Here is a 13,455-nt window from a genome sequence, read left to right as displayed (position 1 = left end):
TTTGGAAAAGTTACATTAGTAGCTAATGACCACTAAAGGCTAAATGTGATCATCTTACTTACTCCAGGAGTCTCAATGAACTGCTGATGTGAGTAAGGCAATCACAGTGTGGCCTTAAATAGGTATATGGTGTATTGCTTTGTTTTGCCCATTCTTGATATACAGATTTTAAGATTTTCTTTTTTTTTTTCAAATGTACCTCTTGAATTTAGGTATAAAAGCTGGTAAAACAGAGTTAAATCTTGTAGTTTCAGTGGCAAATATCTTGCATCAGGAGAATTGTCTAGTCCTTTTTCTTCTTGCTTCTTTAAATTTCCCAAAATTGGAGGATGCCTGCAGTTGTCCTTGATGTTAAAGGTATAAGTTGAAACAGCTGACAGTGTTTTTTATATTAATAATAAACTAGTATAAATGCACGAGTCCTGTGTCTGCCAAAGATACCTTGTGTTATGTGGCATATGGTATTTATTTCTTGTTGATTTAAAAAAGAACCAGGAGGCGGACTGGTAAACCTGGGCAGGAGACAGGCAGTATTAACCCTGATATCCGTTATACTTACAAAGACAAAAGATGAAGAAGGCAGCATGTGCTACAGGGAAAACCAGTCATGAAGAGCGCTGGCTATGGCCAATATCTCACCTGTACAAAAGCGCTTCAGGTTTTTGTTCTTCCAGAGTTGTCATAAGGGGATTTATTACCTTCCTGACTCTTCATCTAATTTCTCCTTTTGGCTAATGTTAAAGCCTTCAAGTGAGGTGGCATTATTGCAGCTCCAATACTGTTTTGGGGGTAGCATCTGCACATGCTAGAAATAAAAACACAAGATAATACGACCCTGCTTATAAATGAGGTCCTATCTGTGTTACACCTTCTTAAGTGCAGTTTCAACGATGTAATCTTGAAAAAACAAGCGGAAGTAGATAAATATGTTTATCTTCCGCAGAAGCTGCTGAAGCTGCTTAGTTCATGGTTAAGCTTTTTATTCAGAACTGATGTATTTGGAGAAATAAAATAGTGTGTTCATGTGGTATGTTACAGATCGCACTGAGAAGCATTCCACAATGCCAGACTCACCCGTGGATGTGAAGACGCAATCCAGGCTGACGCCTCCAACAATGCCACCTCCTCCCACCACCCAAGGAGCTCCAAGAACCAGTTCATTCACACCCACAACGTGTAATTAGACTTATTTTCTTGCTTTGTTCCATATTCTTTTGCATGTGAGATTTTGATTTTTCCTGTATGTAAGAAATAAATTATGTGAAGAGAACCCTATCTGACATGACTAGAGCAGCAATTCATTATACTGCAATAAAGTCATTACGCAAAACTAAGAACACTACAGATCAGTACATTTTAATTTGTGAAGCCAGTCAGTTCAGAGGTGTCCTAATTTATTGGTGGGTTGGGTGCATAGTGAAAGAATAGTCAGTGCTAACTTCCCCTGCACTCTTGCTCCAATGATATAATTCCTGATAAAAGAAATATGGAGACTTTCTTCTCAGCTTTATTGGTGTGGTGTGGTGAAATCGCATTCCCTTTTGAATAAATGCAGTAGTATTAATCTGTTTTTGAAGGGGAAAGACAAAGATATTCAAAGATAAATGCCCTTTCCCCTCTCCTTCCTCCTGAAAATAAATTAATAAACATTAACCAGGAATTACATTAGCAGTCATGTTTTCAAAAGATGCTGAAATATCTTTTTATCTCGAACCAGTCACACTGAATCTGGAAATCCCTAGCCTGTGACTATTTGACTTACCTCAATCACTGTGGACCAGATTCCAGTCTCTGTTAACCTGATACAAATGCAAAAAAATCTGCATTGACATCAATGGAGTTACTCTGCATTTATATCGGTGTAACTGAGATCAGAATCTGGTCCATTATCTGGGTCATTATTCATTATTCTATTTTCTTTCCCCCATTTCTAAAAATAAATATTTTTTGTCTCTTACACTGCATTGTTATAATATAAAAATAAAAGTGTGTTGACATTTTTTAATATAAATACTTGTGAACCATGTAGGCATGTGTATGCTTACACACAGTAACAGCACCATTTTATTTCTGCAACCCTTGTCCCTTGCCCCCTCCTTGTCTGTCAGGTACACCATTTAGCACATGCAATTTACCCCTGTGCAGAAGGCAAGTGCAAGGCCTGGGTACCTCTTAAATTCCAGGGGAGCCCTATTTGGAGGATTTACATGTGACTTAAATGGTGAATAATATTTGTACTAGCCTTCTGCACAGGCATAAATTTCACTCATAGGCACTGATCCTGCAAAGACTTATAAAACTGCTTAACTTTAAGCATGTGAGTAGGCTCAGGGATTGCTCATGTACTTAAAGATTTGCATGTTCTTTAAGTTCTTTAAGTTGTTGCAGGATTGCAATATTAAATTGTAAGTTCATCAGAGCTGTGACTTGTATCTTGTGTGAAATGCCAAGCACAATTATGGATGCTATAAAACTCTATTATCAATAACAAGAAGAGGACATAGCTTTCCTTTAATCAGTATCTGTAGGCTTTGCAGAATTTGTGTTTGTTGGATAAGTCTAGAATCTATGTGAACCGATGCATTTTAGGGGATTCCTTTGTTTTCCTCATGCTGTTGATATCAAACCTACCTCTAACTTTAAAACTTTTTAATCTTCAAGTGATCTGGCATCTGCCTACAACAGTGCCAAGTTACAGTACAAACAGTACTGTTCTAGTGTCTGTTTCCCAATAATATGTGAATGTCCACAGCCCACGTGTATCCGTTTCTGGGCTGGTTGGTGTTTACAGAAGAAGAATCACTAACTTGTTCACGGTTTTGTTGAAAATTGCAAATATTAAATTCTGTTTTGTCAACAACACAGACTTTTGCCAACCTACAAATTTGACCATCAGGGGACTGAGATAAGATTTAAAACAAAAATTGTGTTTATTTATGTTAGTTATTTATTGTGTATTTCTTCCTTTTTTGTTGTTTGTTTAATTATTTTCAGAATGTGCCATCCTTAGTCCTTACCGTGTGTGTGTGTGTGTGTGTGTGTGTGTGTGTGTGTGCACGCGTTTCCAGATGGAACATGTACACACAAAGGTAGGGCCTCTTCTACTTCTTCCTGTTCCCTGTGGACACTTTCCTCAGGCTCCCAGACAGTCCCTATCTACTGCCTCCTCTGAACACAGTATTTGCCTGGTTCTCCTGACCCTTCCCGAGGTTCTGTGCTCCCTGCTTTTCTGGGCCTTCTAAGTCATTCTCCTTGGTCCACCGCCCCTTGTCCCCTCCTGTATGGACTCAGTATAGAGCTCAGAGCAGTGAGTGAGGAGGCAGAGGACATCTGGTCAGTGTCCTGCTGGAGAGTGTGACACACTCCCATCCTTTCCAAATCTTCACTTACATTATCTTAGGTACTTGTATGGCTCCCCTCACCATAGTATCTGAGTGCCTCACAATCTTTACTGTATTTAATGTACTATATTAATTCAGATACCCACCCCAATGCAGCATTAAGAGGAGCATGGGTTGGAGCTGCTGTGGCTGCTGTCTGGGGCTTCCCTAAGCCAGCTCCTCTCTGGTTTGGATACTGCTTCCCCTACTCAGCACACACGCTGGAGTTGTGTCCATCCTGGCTAATAGCCATCAATAGCTGTTAGCCAGGATGGGCAGGGATGGTGTCCCTAGTCTCTGTTTGCCAGAAATGGGGAGTGGGTGACAGGGGATGGATCTCTCGATGATTACCTGTTCTGTTCATTCCCTCTGGGACACCTGGCACTGACCACTGTCGGAAGACAGGATACTGGGCTATATTGACCTTTTGTCTGACCCAGTATGGCCGTTCTTATGTTCTTATGCTGAAGCTCTGCAGGAGCCACCCAACCTAGGAGCCATGTTCTCTAGTAACTTGGTGCCACATTACATTTTGATTAGAAAAATAGAACCACATAAAGTGAACATGGCACACATAGCAAGGATTAAAAACTGGCTAACTGATTGGTCTTGAAAAATAATTGTAAACAGGGCATTGTCATGGAGCTGGTGTGTTTCCAGCGAAGTCCCACTGGGATCGGTTCTTGATCCTACACTATTTAACATTTTTATCAATGACCTGGAAGAAATCATAAAATCATCACTAATAAAGTTTGCAGATGACACAAAAATTGGGGGAGTGGTAAAAAATGAAGAGTACAGGTCACTAATACAGAGCAATCTGGATCAGTTGGTAAACTGGGCACAAGCAAACTATGCATTTTAATATGAGTGAATGTAAATGTATACATCTAGAAACAAAGAATATAGGCATTATTTGCAGGATGGGAGACTATCCAGAGAAGCAGTGACTTAAAAAGATTTGGGGGTTGTAGTGGATAGTCAACTGAACATGAGCTCCCAGTGTGATACTGTGGCTAAAAGAGCTAATATGATCTTGGGATGCTTTAACACAGCTCAGACTCACTCCTGCGGCACCCCTTACTGGTCGTCCTCAGGAATTAGCTCTTTGACCCAGGAGCGCCCTCTGCAGGCCAGTGATCCGCTTGCCATTGACCCCCGTGTCCCTCCCAGGACCCCCGTGTCCTTGTCTTGGGTGCTGCCCCCCCTGGCAGTACCCCACTTTCTTTGGGTTTCCCCACCCACCATCCTCACTTCGCCTCAGTTTTGGCTACTGCCCAGTCTCCATCTAGTCCCCGTTCACTGAGGCAGACTGCAGTATCAGCCACTCATCATAGGCAAAAGGGTTTGGACTGGCTGCCTTTACCCACCCTCAGGCTGCCCCTCTGCAAGCCCAATACCTAGGTGGGCCTAAGACTAGGCCCTGCAGCCTGGGGAGTTGCTGGCCTAGGGCTTCCCAGCTCCTAAGGCCTTTCCCTAGCCCTGCCTCACTCTAGGTCCCCAGGTGAGTTCTCCAGCAGCCAGGCCTGTCTCCCTCTCCAGTCAGAGAGAGACTCTGTCTGCTTGAACTCCTGGCTCAAGCCTTTATAGGGCCAGCTGGGCCTTGATTGGGGCGTGGCCCCAGCTGAGCCGGCTTCCTCCCAATCAGCCCAGGCATCTTGCCCTTCCACAGCCCTCCTCCAGGGCTGTTTTAAACCCCTCAGGGCAGGAGCGGGTGACCATCCCGCTACAGATGCATAAACAGGGGAATTTCGCATAGGAATAGAAAGGTTATCTTACATCTATATTTGGCCCTGGTGCGACTGCTGCTGGAATATTGTGTCTGGTTCTGGTGTCCACAATTCAAGAAGGGTGTTGATAAATTGGTGAGGGCTCAGAGAAGAGCCACAAGAATGATTCAAGGATTAGAAAACATGCCTTATAGTGATAGACTCAAAGAGTTTGATCTATTTAGCTTATCAAAAAGAAGATTAAGGGGTGACTTGATTACAGTCTATAAATATCTACCTGGGGAACAAATAATTAATAATGGGCTCTTCAGTCTAGCAGAAAAAGGTAAAATACAATCCAGTGGCTGGAAGTTGAAGCTAGACAAATTTAGATTGGAAATAAGGCATACATTTTTAACAGTGAGAGTAATTAACCATTGGATGAATTTTCCATCACTGACCATTTTTAAATCAAGAATGGATGTTTTTCTAAAGGCTAGGAATTATTTGGGGGAAATACTATGGCCTGTGTTATACAGGGGGTCAATCTGATAACAATGGCCTTGGAATCTAAGAATCTAGTGTTCTCAAAATGGAACTGCTGCTATATCTACTGCTTGGACAGAAATCACTCTGAAAATGCCACAGAATTGTGGTAAATTTGCTGAAATTTAGTGAGAGTTGGCAGCATTCAAAATGGGTGAAAGAAGAGTTGTGATCAAGAAATAGGGATGGCTATGCGAGAGGATAACTCGCTGTTACTAAGGGCTGGTCTACACTACCGCAGTAAATCGACCTAATTTACGCTACTTCAGTTACATAAATAACGTAACTGAAATCAATGTAGCTTAGGTCGACTTACCTTACTCTTCTTGGGTACCTAGAATACCAGAGTCAATGGGAGAGTGCTCTGCCATTGATTTAGCGGGTCTTCACCAGACCTGCTAAATCGACACTGCTGCATCGATCACAGCAGGGCCAATCTACCTGTAAGTGTAGACATGGCCTAAGTAACAGAGGGGCTGGCATGTTTTTATAGGGCACTGCCTGAGAGAGGCCAGTGGCTAAGAAAATGTTAAAATAATGTTTGTGTTCTAGAGAGTAGTGAGCTCAGTGTGTCACCAGTCTGTCTGTTCAGTGTTTACAGTGAGCAGCCACCTGTCATTTTTTAATTTTTTATCCTCCCATGTAGGTGATTCTCCATTTGTTATTTGTGGAAGAATGTTTTATGGTACATCACGGGCCAAATTCGGGGCTTGTTCAGTTTTTGGGTGGCTATGGGGGTGCATTGATTCTGCAAAAGAAAGGTTGTTGTTAAAGGCTGGAATATGAGTGGCCCCTGCTCAGCAGAAGAATCAACAAATGGCCCTGTTCTGCCACTACATTGGTCCATAGAGCATGTCTGGCACGTTGTCTGTGCCACCCAGGGCCATCCTTAGGTTTTATGCAGTATTATTAAACTTGTGCCCCTCTACCCAATGGTGTCAAGTATCAGGGGGTAGCCGTGTTAGTCTGTATCTACAAAAACAACAAGGATCTGCTAGTCTTTAAGGTGCCACCAGACTCCTTGTTGTTTCTGCCCAATGGCAGCCCAGGCTCGCATGTGTATTTTAGATGAGGATGGTTTTTTGAAGGATTTATTTAAAAAACTATACGTCTGAAGATCCAAGCATTTAAGACTAAAGATGAATACTCAGCTTGTGCATATAAAAATCTATGCAAGGATTTTTTAGATATGTGATTTTATAATCTTCAGCAACACACTAATGAAATATTTTTAAAGCAAATTTTAAACTAAGATCCTGTAGACTAACATGTTCTGAGTTAATATTACAGTAATGTGCAACTGTTTTTGTCAGCAAATTCAGAAACTGACAGTTTTTATCTGGGGCTTGGCAAATGCCTGTTAAATGGCTTCATTACCACTTGAATGGCTCTTTAACAGTTTCAGTGTGCTAATAGGTCTGGCAGGCTGGAAGGCTTTTTTACTTTTAAATACTAGATCCCCTCCAGAGGAAGACTCACCAGGCTACAGCAGCCAGCTGTGGTGGGAGCCTGCAATGGTCAGAACAGGGATAGGAAGAGGTGGGAGGGTGGACACTAAGAAACGGGGGTGCCCCAAATTTTCGGGTGCCCTACACAGCCGCGTATGCTGCGTATGCCTAAGGATGGCCCTGGTTCCACCGCACTAGATGGAATATATTGTTCACTCCTGTGTGTGAGGAACAGCTTCACCAGAGACTGTGCTCTGGCAGGTACAGTCTCTTGTGCTCGTCCAGGGCACAGCTGTTCTGCACTAACTTTTGCTAAGGGCTGTTGCTTAAATGCTAGTGTAATCTGCTCAAGAAGGTAGGGTATCCCAGTTGGGGCCCATCTGCCCTAAAATATGTGGCCCATCCCTTGCCCCAAAACTCATCTTCTGCTGTTCTGGCTATTAAAGTAGGAAACCCACAGCAGTTACACTCTGCTTGGATAACTGTTTTCGAGTAAGGCAGTATAGGGAAAAAGATGGCCTTAATTTGGTACATTTCTGGAGAATGAGAACAAGAATTTCAAAACTTGACAGGCTAGCATAGCAACACTAAAGCAGGTGCCCCTTCTCTCTTAAATATGTGTGAGTTCTAGCCTCTAATTTTATCATTAATAATAATAATATGATAATAATATTTGTCTAAGGTTCTTACATGGCCCCCATTACTAAAAAATCAGAACACTTCACAATCATTTAATATGTTCCACACAACAGCACTGTGAAGTAGGGAAGTATGTCAGACCTGTTTTATAGAAGGAGAACTGAGATGTGAAGAGGCTAAGTCTAAGGCCACGTGGGAAGTCTTGAGGTAGAGCCAGGGAAAAAAATCCATATCTATTCCCAAGGCCCAGTCCAGAGACTTGGCTACAAGCCTTCAATCTTAACAATAAATTCACAGTGAACATTGCACCAGTTGTACCTTTTTATACAAATCCATCTTTCTGTATGTTAGTGGCTATAAAATATGTGTGAGAGAAAATAGCCTTCTAATTGGGTGGCATAAGGTTAAAACTTGAAAGTCCTGTTTTAATAAACACAGCTGTCGGGTGTGTGTACAAAACATGATAAAAAATGTTCAGATAAATTTAGCCTCCACTAAATATGTGTGCACTCTTTCCAGAGAAGTTTATTTTTAAAAAATGTTACACTAATATAAGCCTATGACAAAAGACTGACCTCCAAATGATGTTTGTTCTGGTCTGAAAACATGTCAGGTGTCTGACACGTGTGCATATGGGAGCTAGTGCTGTCCAGATCCATTACCAGCTTCTGTGCAAGATACATGAACTGTGGAGAGTCATTCTATCAAGACTAATTATCTTTAATTATACCAATGGAGTCAAAATATCACCTACTTCATATTTTCACAGTTACGCAATCAATTTTAAGGTGAAACAGAGAACATGTTAAACTTATAAATGTTCTTTCTTTCCATTTTTTTCTAACCAGTAACCAATGGCACTAGCCATTCACCAACAGCATTAAATGGAGCTCCATCTCCACCTAATGGCTTTAGCAATGGGCCATCATCTTCCTCTTCATCCTCTCTGGCTAATCAGCAGTTACCACCAGCTTGTGGAGCAAGGCAACTCAGCAAACTGAAGAGATTTCTTACAACCTTACAGCAGTTTGGCAATGACATTTCACCAGAGATTGGGGAGAGAGTACGTACCCTTGTGCTAGGACTTGTGGTAAGCAAATAACAGTGACTATTATCTTTTTTTGTTCATAGTAGGTTTTAACTTTAAAAATTGGAAGATGTATTAGTAGTTGTGTAATAAACAGTTGATGCATGCATGCACTGTGGTTATTCTGGGAGTATGGAACTTGGGACCAGGAGAACCTGCCTCCCTGCACTCTGCCATTAGAGCTAATAGAAGTAAATCCACTAGCTGTCAGTAAGTAGTAGTCTGTTTCAGCCCAGGTCTCCATTAGAAACTTTTGCCAGTATAGTAATTTCAGTTAGGGGTATGATTTAAAATAAATAAATACATTAAAACCTGTCTATACTGGCAAAAAACGTATGTCAAGTAGTTATACTGGTATAAAAATGCTTTTGACAGTATAGCTTATTTTGCATGGAAATCTGTATAAGCTATATAATAGAACAGGGATTCTCAAACTCTGGGTAGGGACTCCAAAGTGGGTTGCGACCCCATTTTAATGGGGTCGCCAGGGCTGGCTTAGACTTGCTGGGGCCTGGGGCTAAAGCCAAAGCTCAAGCCCCTCCACCTGGGACCAAAGCCCACGCCCTGGGCAGTGGGGCTCAAGTTACAGGCCCTCTGCCTGGGGCTGAAGCCTTTTGGCTTCGGCTTTGCCCCCTCTTTCCCCCCACCAGGGGCGGAGGGGCTCAGGCTTTGGCTTTGGCCCTCCCCTGCCCCGGGCGGTGGGGCTTGGGTGGGCTCAGACTTCAGTTCCCCCTGGGGTTGTGTAGTAATTTTTGTTGTCAGGAGGGGGTCGCGGGGCAATTAAGTTTGAGAACCCCTGTAATAGAAGCTCGATTTTATGAACACCAGTCTTACGAATGGCCAGTTATACAAACCATTTTTTCCAATGATGAAAAAATTGCATAACAAAAGTGCTGTCGATAAAGGAAAAAGTCAGCATGTGTTCAGTGTATTGAAAATTGCTTTGCCGTGGTTTGAAAGACAAGAAGAGGAGAAGAAGGCAGTGCATTACACCATACTGCAAGGTATATACCATGCCTACAGTAATTCTGAGATGCTTAATTTTATGAACTTTTTGATTTTTATGATCTCCTCAACCTTCAATTAGTTTGTAAAATAGGGGTTCTACTGTACTAGAAAAACCATTTTTGCTAATATAAGCTTAATGTACAGTAGGAGGATTTGCTGGTATTCTTATAACCTTTTCTCGCATAGACCTGTCCAGCGAAGACCTGTAGTCACTTAGGCCAACTGCAAGAGGGATTTAATGTGCTAAGCCAGTGTATTGCAGTTGTATATCATGTTATTTATTATGGTATTTGTATGGAATTCCTGGTATGTAGAAATAATACTTTTTACAATGCTGTTTATCTGTACATTTCGAATAATTTCCCCAGTTTAAAGACAGAGAAACTAAAATGCGGAGCGGTTAAATGACTTGCCCATAATCACTTGCCATTCTGTGACAGCACTAGAAATTGAACCCAGGTTTCTTCTTATTGCCACTGACAATGTTGCCTCCCATGTACATCTATATAGCTCATTCAGCAGGGCTTGGATATACTAGAAAATAAAATTCGTGGTCTGATTTCCAGATGTTACCACTTGAGTTGCCACTGACTTCATCTGGAGCTGCGAGTGCTACCACCGCTGAATATCAGACCACATATGTCACACATATGTTTTTGTACAGTTCTAAAAAAATCTGGTCAGTACCATGACAAATAAACAAACCAACAATAACTATGAACTAAAAATGCACCTTAGACAGTGCAACTTAAATGTTACGCTTCCATGACTTGCAAGGAGCCCTACTCTGCATTTAGTTGCATATCCAAAACTCCCATTGACTTCAGTGGAAATGTAGGATTAGCTGTGTGCCAGGGAAATTGTCTTGCATGGGCTGAGGTAACTGGCAATAACAGTGGAGTCCAAGTCTGTAAAATGTAATGAGCATCTGGTGAATGTGTGCTTGAAGGTGACAGTTCTCCATTCTTAGTAACTATAGCTTCAATTTTAGGCTTACTTATGTGATTCTGCTTTGAAAAATGGAACCCTAAGGGTGGTTTTGTGGGATTCCATGTTATTGTTTCTCAATGATTTCCTTATCAGATGTGCTCCTCTGTTTATAAGTAGCACTGTTTTCTAACTTGCCAAACGTCATCTGTGCTCTGGGAATCTAGCTGGGACCTTTCCTTCTTAAACCTCACCACCTATAACAGAATAACTGCTTATTCAGTTAGACCTGTGCAGCCCATTGTCCTCAAATTATGCCTTCAGTGATTTCCCTGCACTTTGTGATTTCCCTGCACTCTGAACTGCCTTGCTTGGGTTTGCACAGGTACAAGTGAATGTAAGTAGTAAATAATTCTGTGTAGTATGGTTGTCTAATGTACGATATAATCCTAGATGCGATTTAGTAATTTTGAGATATATTTGCCAACGGATGAGGAATAAGTGTCCTTAAAAAGTGAATTATTTACACCTATAATACATATGTTAATATGCTCCTGTTACTTCCCAATCCTCTACTGAGAATTAAAATATAGTGGGCACCATTTTAAATTTAACAATTGTGTTTGTGCTGCCATGGTGCCTCCTATTCTATGTGGATTAGGCAAATTCTGTTTGAATAGCAAGCACCCTTAACTCTTTGAAATCCAGGGGAAATGAGGGTGTTTATCACCATATAAGAAATGCTTGGCACTATGGATGCTCAAGCCCTTGCTTCAAGCCATGGACAATGAATATCTGAGAGTTCAGTGCTGCTCTTTATATACCTAATAAATGGATTGTTTGTAAAATGATTCACTCCCACTGCAGTGAAACTGTGTTCAGATGTAGTTACATCTATATTTTTAGATGAGTACATTTACTTACTCTGTAACATGCATAATTTTCTGATATTGCATTAGGAGGAACATGGGTATTAAGCAAAATTTTGGCACAGAATATTTTGGCTAATATTTCTCTTGTTAAGCGTTTTCATTGTTTATGTCACCAAGACAGAATTTTTTTTCCTTCTACAGAATTCTACTTTGACAATTGAAGAATTTCATTCCAAACTGCAAGAAGCTACTAACTTCCCACTGCGACCTTTTGTCATCCCATTTTTGAAGGTATTGCACAGTTCAATGATCTGGAAACTATTTCAAACCATATTGTTGCTAGGTCACAGATGTATGTTACAGTTTTTCTTTTTAAAGAGAGTCAGGAAAATGAATCTAACGCATAAAGGCTTCTTTCCATAGTTTAATGGATGAAACTCCATTAGAGTAAATATTTTCTTTCTGACCATTTCTAACTACTCACAGAAGTTGTTAGTTCCTTAATTTTGTGCACACTATGTGGTTTCTTTTTTATTTTTATGCTAAAGGTGACTGTATTGAGAGGCTTTCTATGAGCTAAATCCTGGAACCCAATTATGCACTCAGTAATGCTGATGTAAATTTAGAAGGCTAGATTTGGCTATGTCCAATTTGCACAGAATTAGGGGTAGTGTGGACACCTGTTGCTTTACCCTTTCATGGCATGTAACATACTTTCCCTGCATGATAAGAATATGACACACAGGAGGGCTCACAAGCGTCTGATCTTTATTTTCTGACCCACTCACATGACTCAGGTCATGGGTTCAAAAGCTTTTATTTATCTGTCAAATGGCAGAGGGCAGTATCCATTGCCTCCAGTGGTGACCTGTATATCTTGCCATTTAAGTATAAACAAACAAAAAAAACCCAAATTGCAAATGTAAAAAAGTAATCCAAAAGCCGTTGCAGCTAATTAATAAAGCAAATAAAATTGTGTGGCATGGAGATCAGCGTAGAAAACCTGGTCCCCCTACCATGCAAGAAGAATATTCTACCTTTCCTTGACTGTCTGTTAGTAAAACTGCTGCCTCTGAACTTCAGTGGCTTCCTGATCCCACGATCTTGTGTTCTCAGGACATTTCCTTTTGCATTGTTCTGTTCGCCACTGGGATCTGAGGTTTTTGCTGCTCCCGTTGTTTTTCATTGTCAGTGCCTGCGTGGGCTTGTGCTGTGTTTTTTGTCACTGCATGATTATAGTCACTAACTATCTCGATGTCAACAAAAGGCAGAGCCATTGTCTTCCTTGGTTTTATTTACATGTCTTCTGTTCCTCCTGGATAGCTGTCATATGACTTTGGTGCAGCTAGCATAGCAGTTACCTTGGTAGGCTGAGAAGTGTTTTCTTTTTCTAATCTAACATTCTCTTCCACTTGTAGTTGTGGTAACTCTTTGGCATTCTACTTGTTGATGTTGTATTCTGTTTTAGTTTCTTTTGTAACTACTTTAGAGTTAGTTGTCTTTGGCTCCGGAATCTTGTTAGAAGTTGGCACTAGGAGGTTTTATTCTGCTGCCTATGAGTGTTAAACCAATGAAGCACCGTGTGATGTGTTTCAACATTCTAACAGTGTTAAATATGGATCTCCTGAATCTGCTAGAGTTTTATTTTGGTCTGTGTCAAGGTCTTTTCTATTTGTACTGACTTTTCTGCTAACCCATTGTCTGTACATGGTAAGAGCTTGACATAGTGTGCTTGAGCTGATTTACAAGTTTGAAGGAATTCTTCTAATGTGAAATTCACCCTACTCCAGGAGGTCCTATGTCCCATTTAAGTCCTAGTAAGGGTTTAAGTTAAACTTA

The 13,455-nt window shown here is 41.0% G+C and overlaps 1 protein-coding gene across 15 annotated transcripts in view; it reads left to right on the top strand.

Annotated features, from left to right (window-relative positions):
• The window catches only part of RUNX1T1 (RUNX1 partner transcriptional co-repressor 1), a 144,521-nt gene that overhangs the window by 72,897 nt on the left and 58,169 nt on the right, over positions 1-13,455 (top strand). For 13 of the 15 annotated variants that reach the window (XM_065585894.1, XM_065585897.1, XM_005291570.5 and 10 more), the window contains 3 exons: positions 1,039-1,176; positions 8,571-8,812; positions 11,818-11,907. In XM_065585894.1, the coding sequence (XP_065441966.1) occupies positions 1,039-1,176; positions 8,571-8,812; positions 11,818-11,907 (470 nt within the window). The remainder of the gene's footprint in view (positions 1-1,038; positions 1,177-8,570; positions 8,813-11,817; positions 11,908-13,455) is intronic. The other 2 variants (XM_065585900.1, XM_065585898.1) reach the window with 1 other exon arrangement.

Source organism: Chrysemys picta, chromosome 2 (genome assembly GCF_011386835.1).
Source record: "Chrysemys picta bellii isolate R12L10 chromosome 2, ASM1138683v2, whole genome shotgun sequence".
In the NCBI taxonomy this organism is placed as follows: Eukaryota; Metazoa; Chordata; order Testudines; family Emydidae; genus Chrysemys; species Chrysemys picta.
Note: the sequence above shows the minus strand (reverse complement) of the source record. Positions and strands in the feature narration are given on the sequence as shown.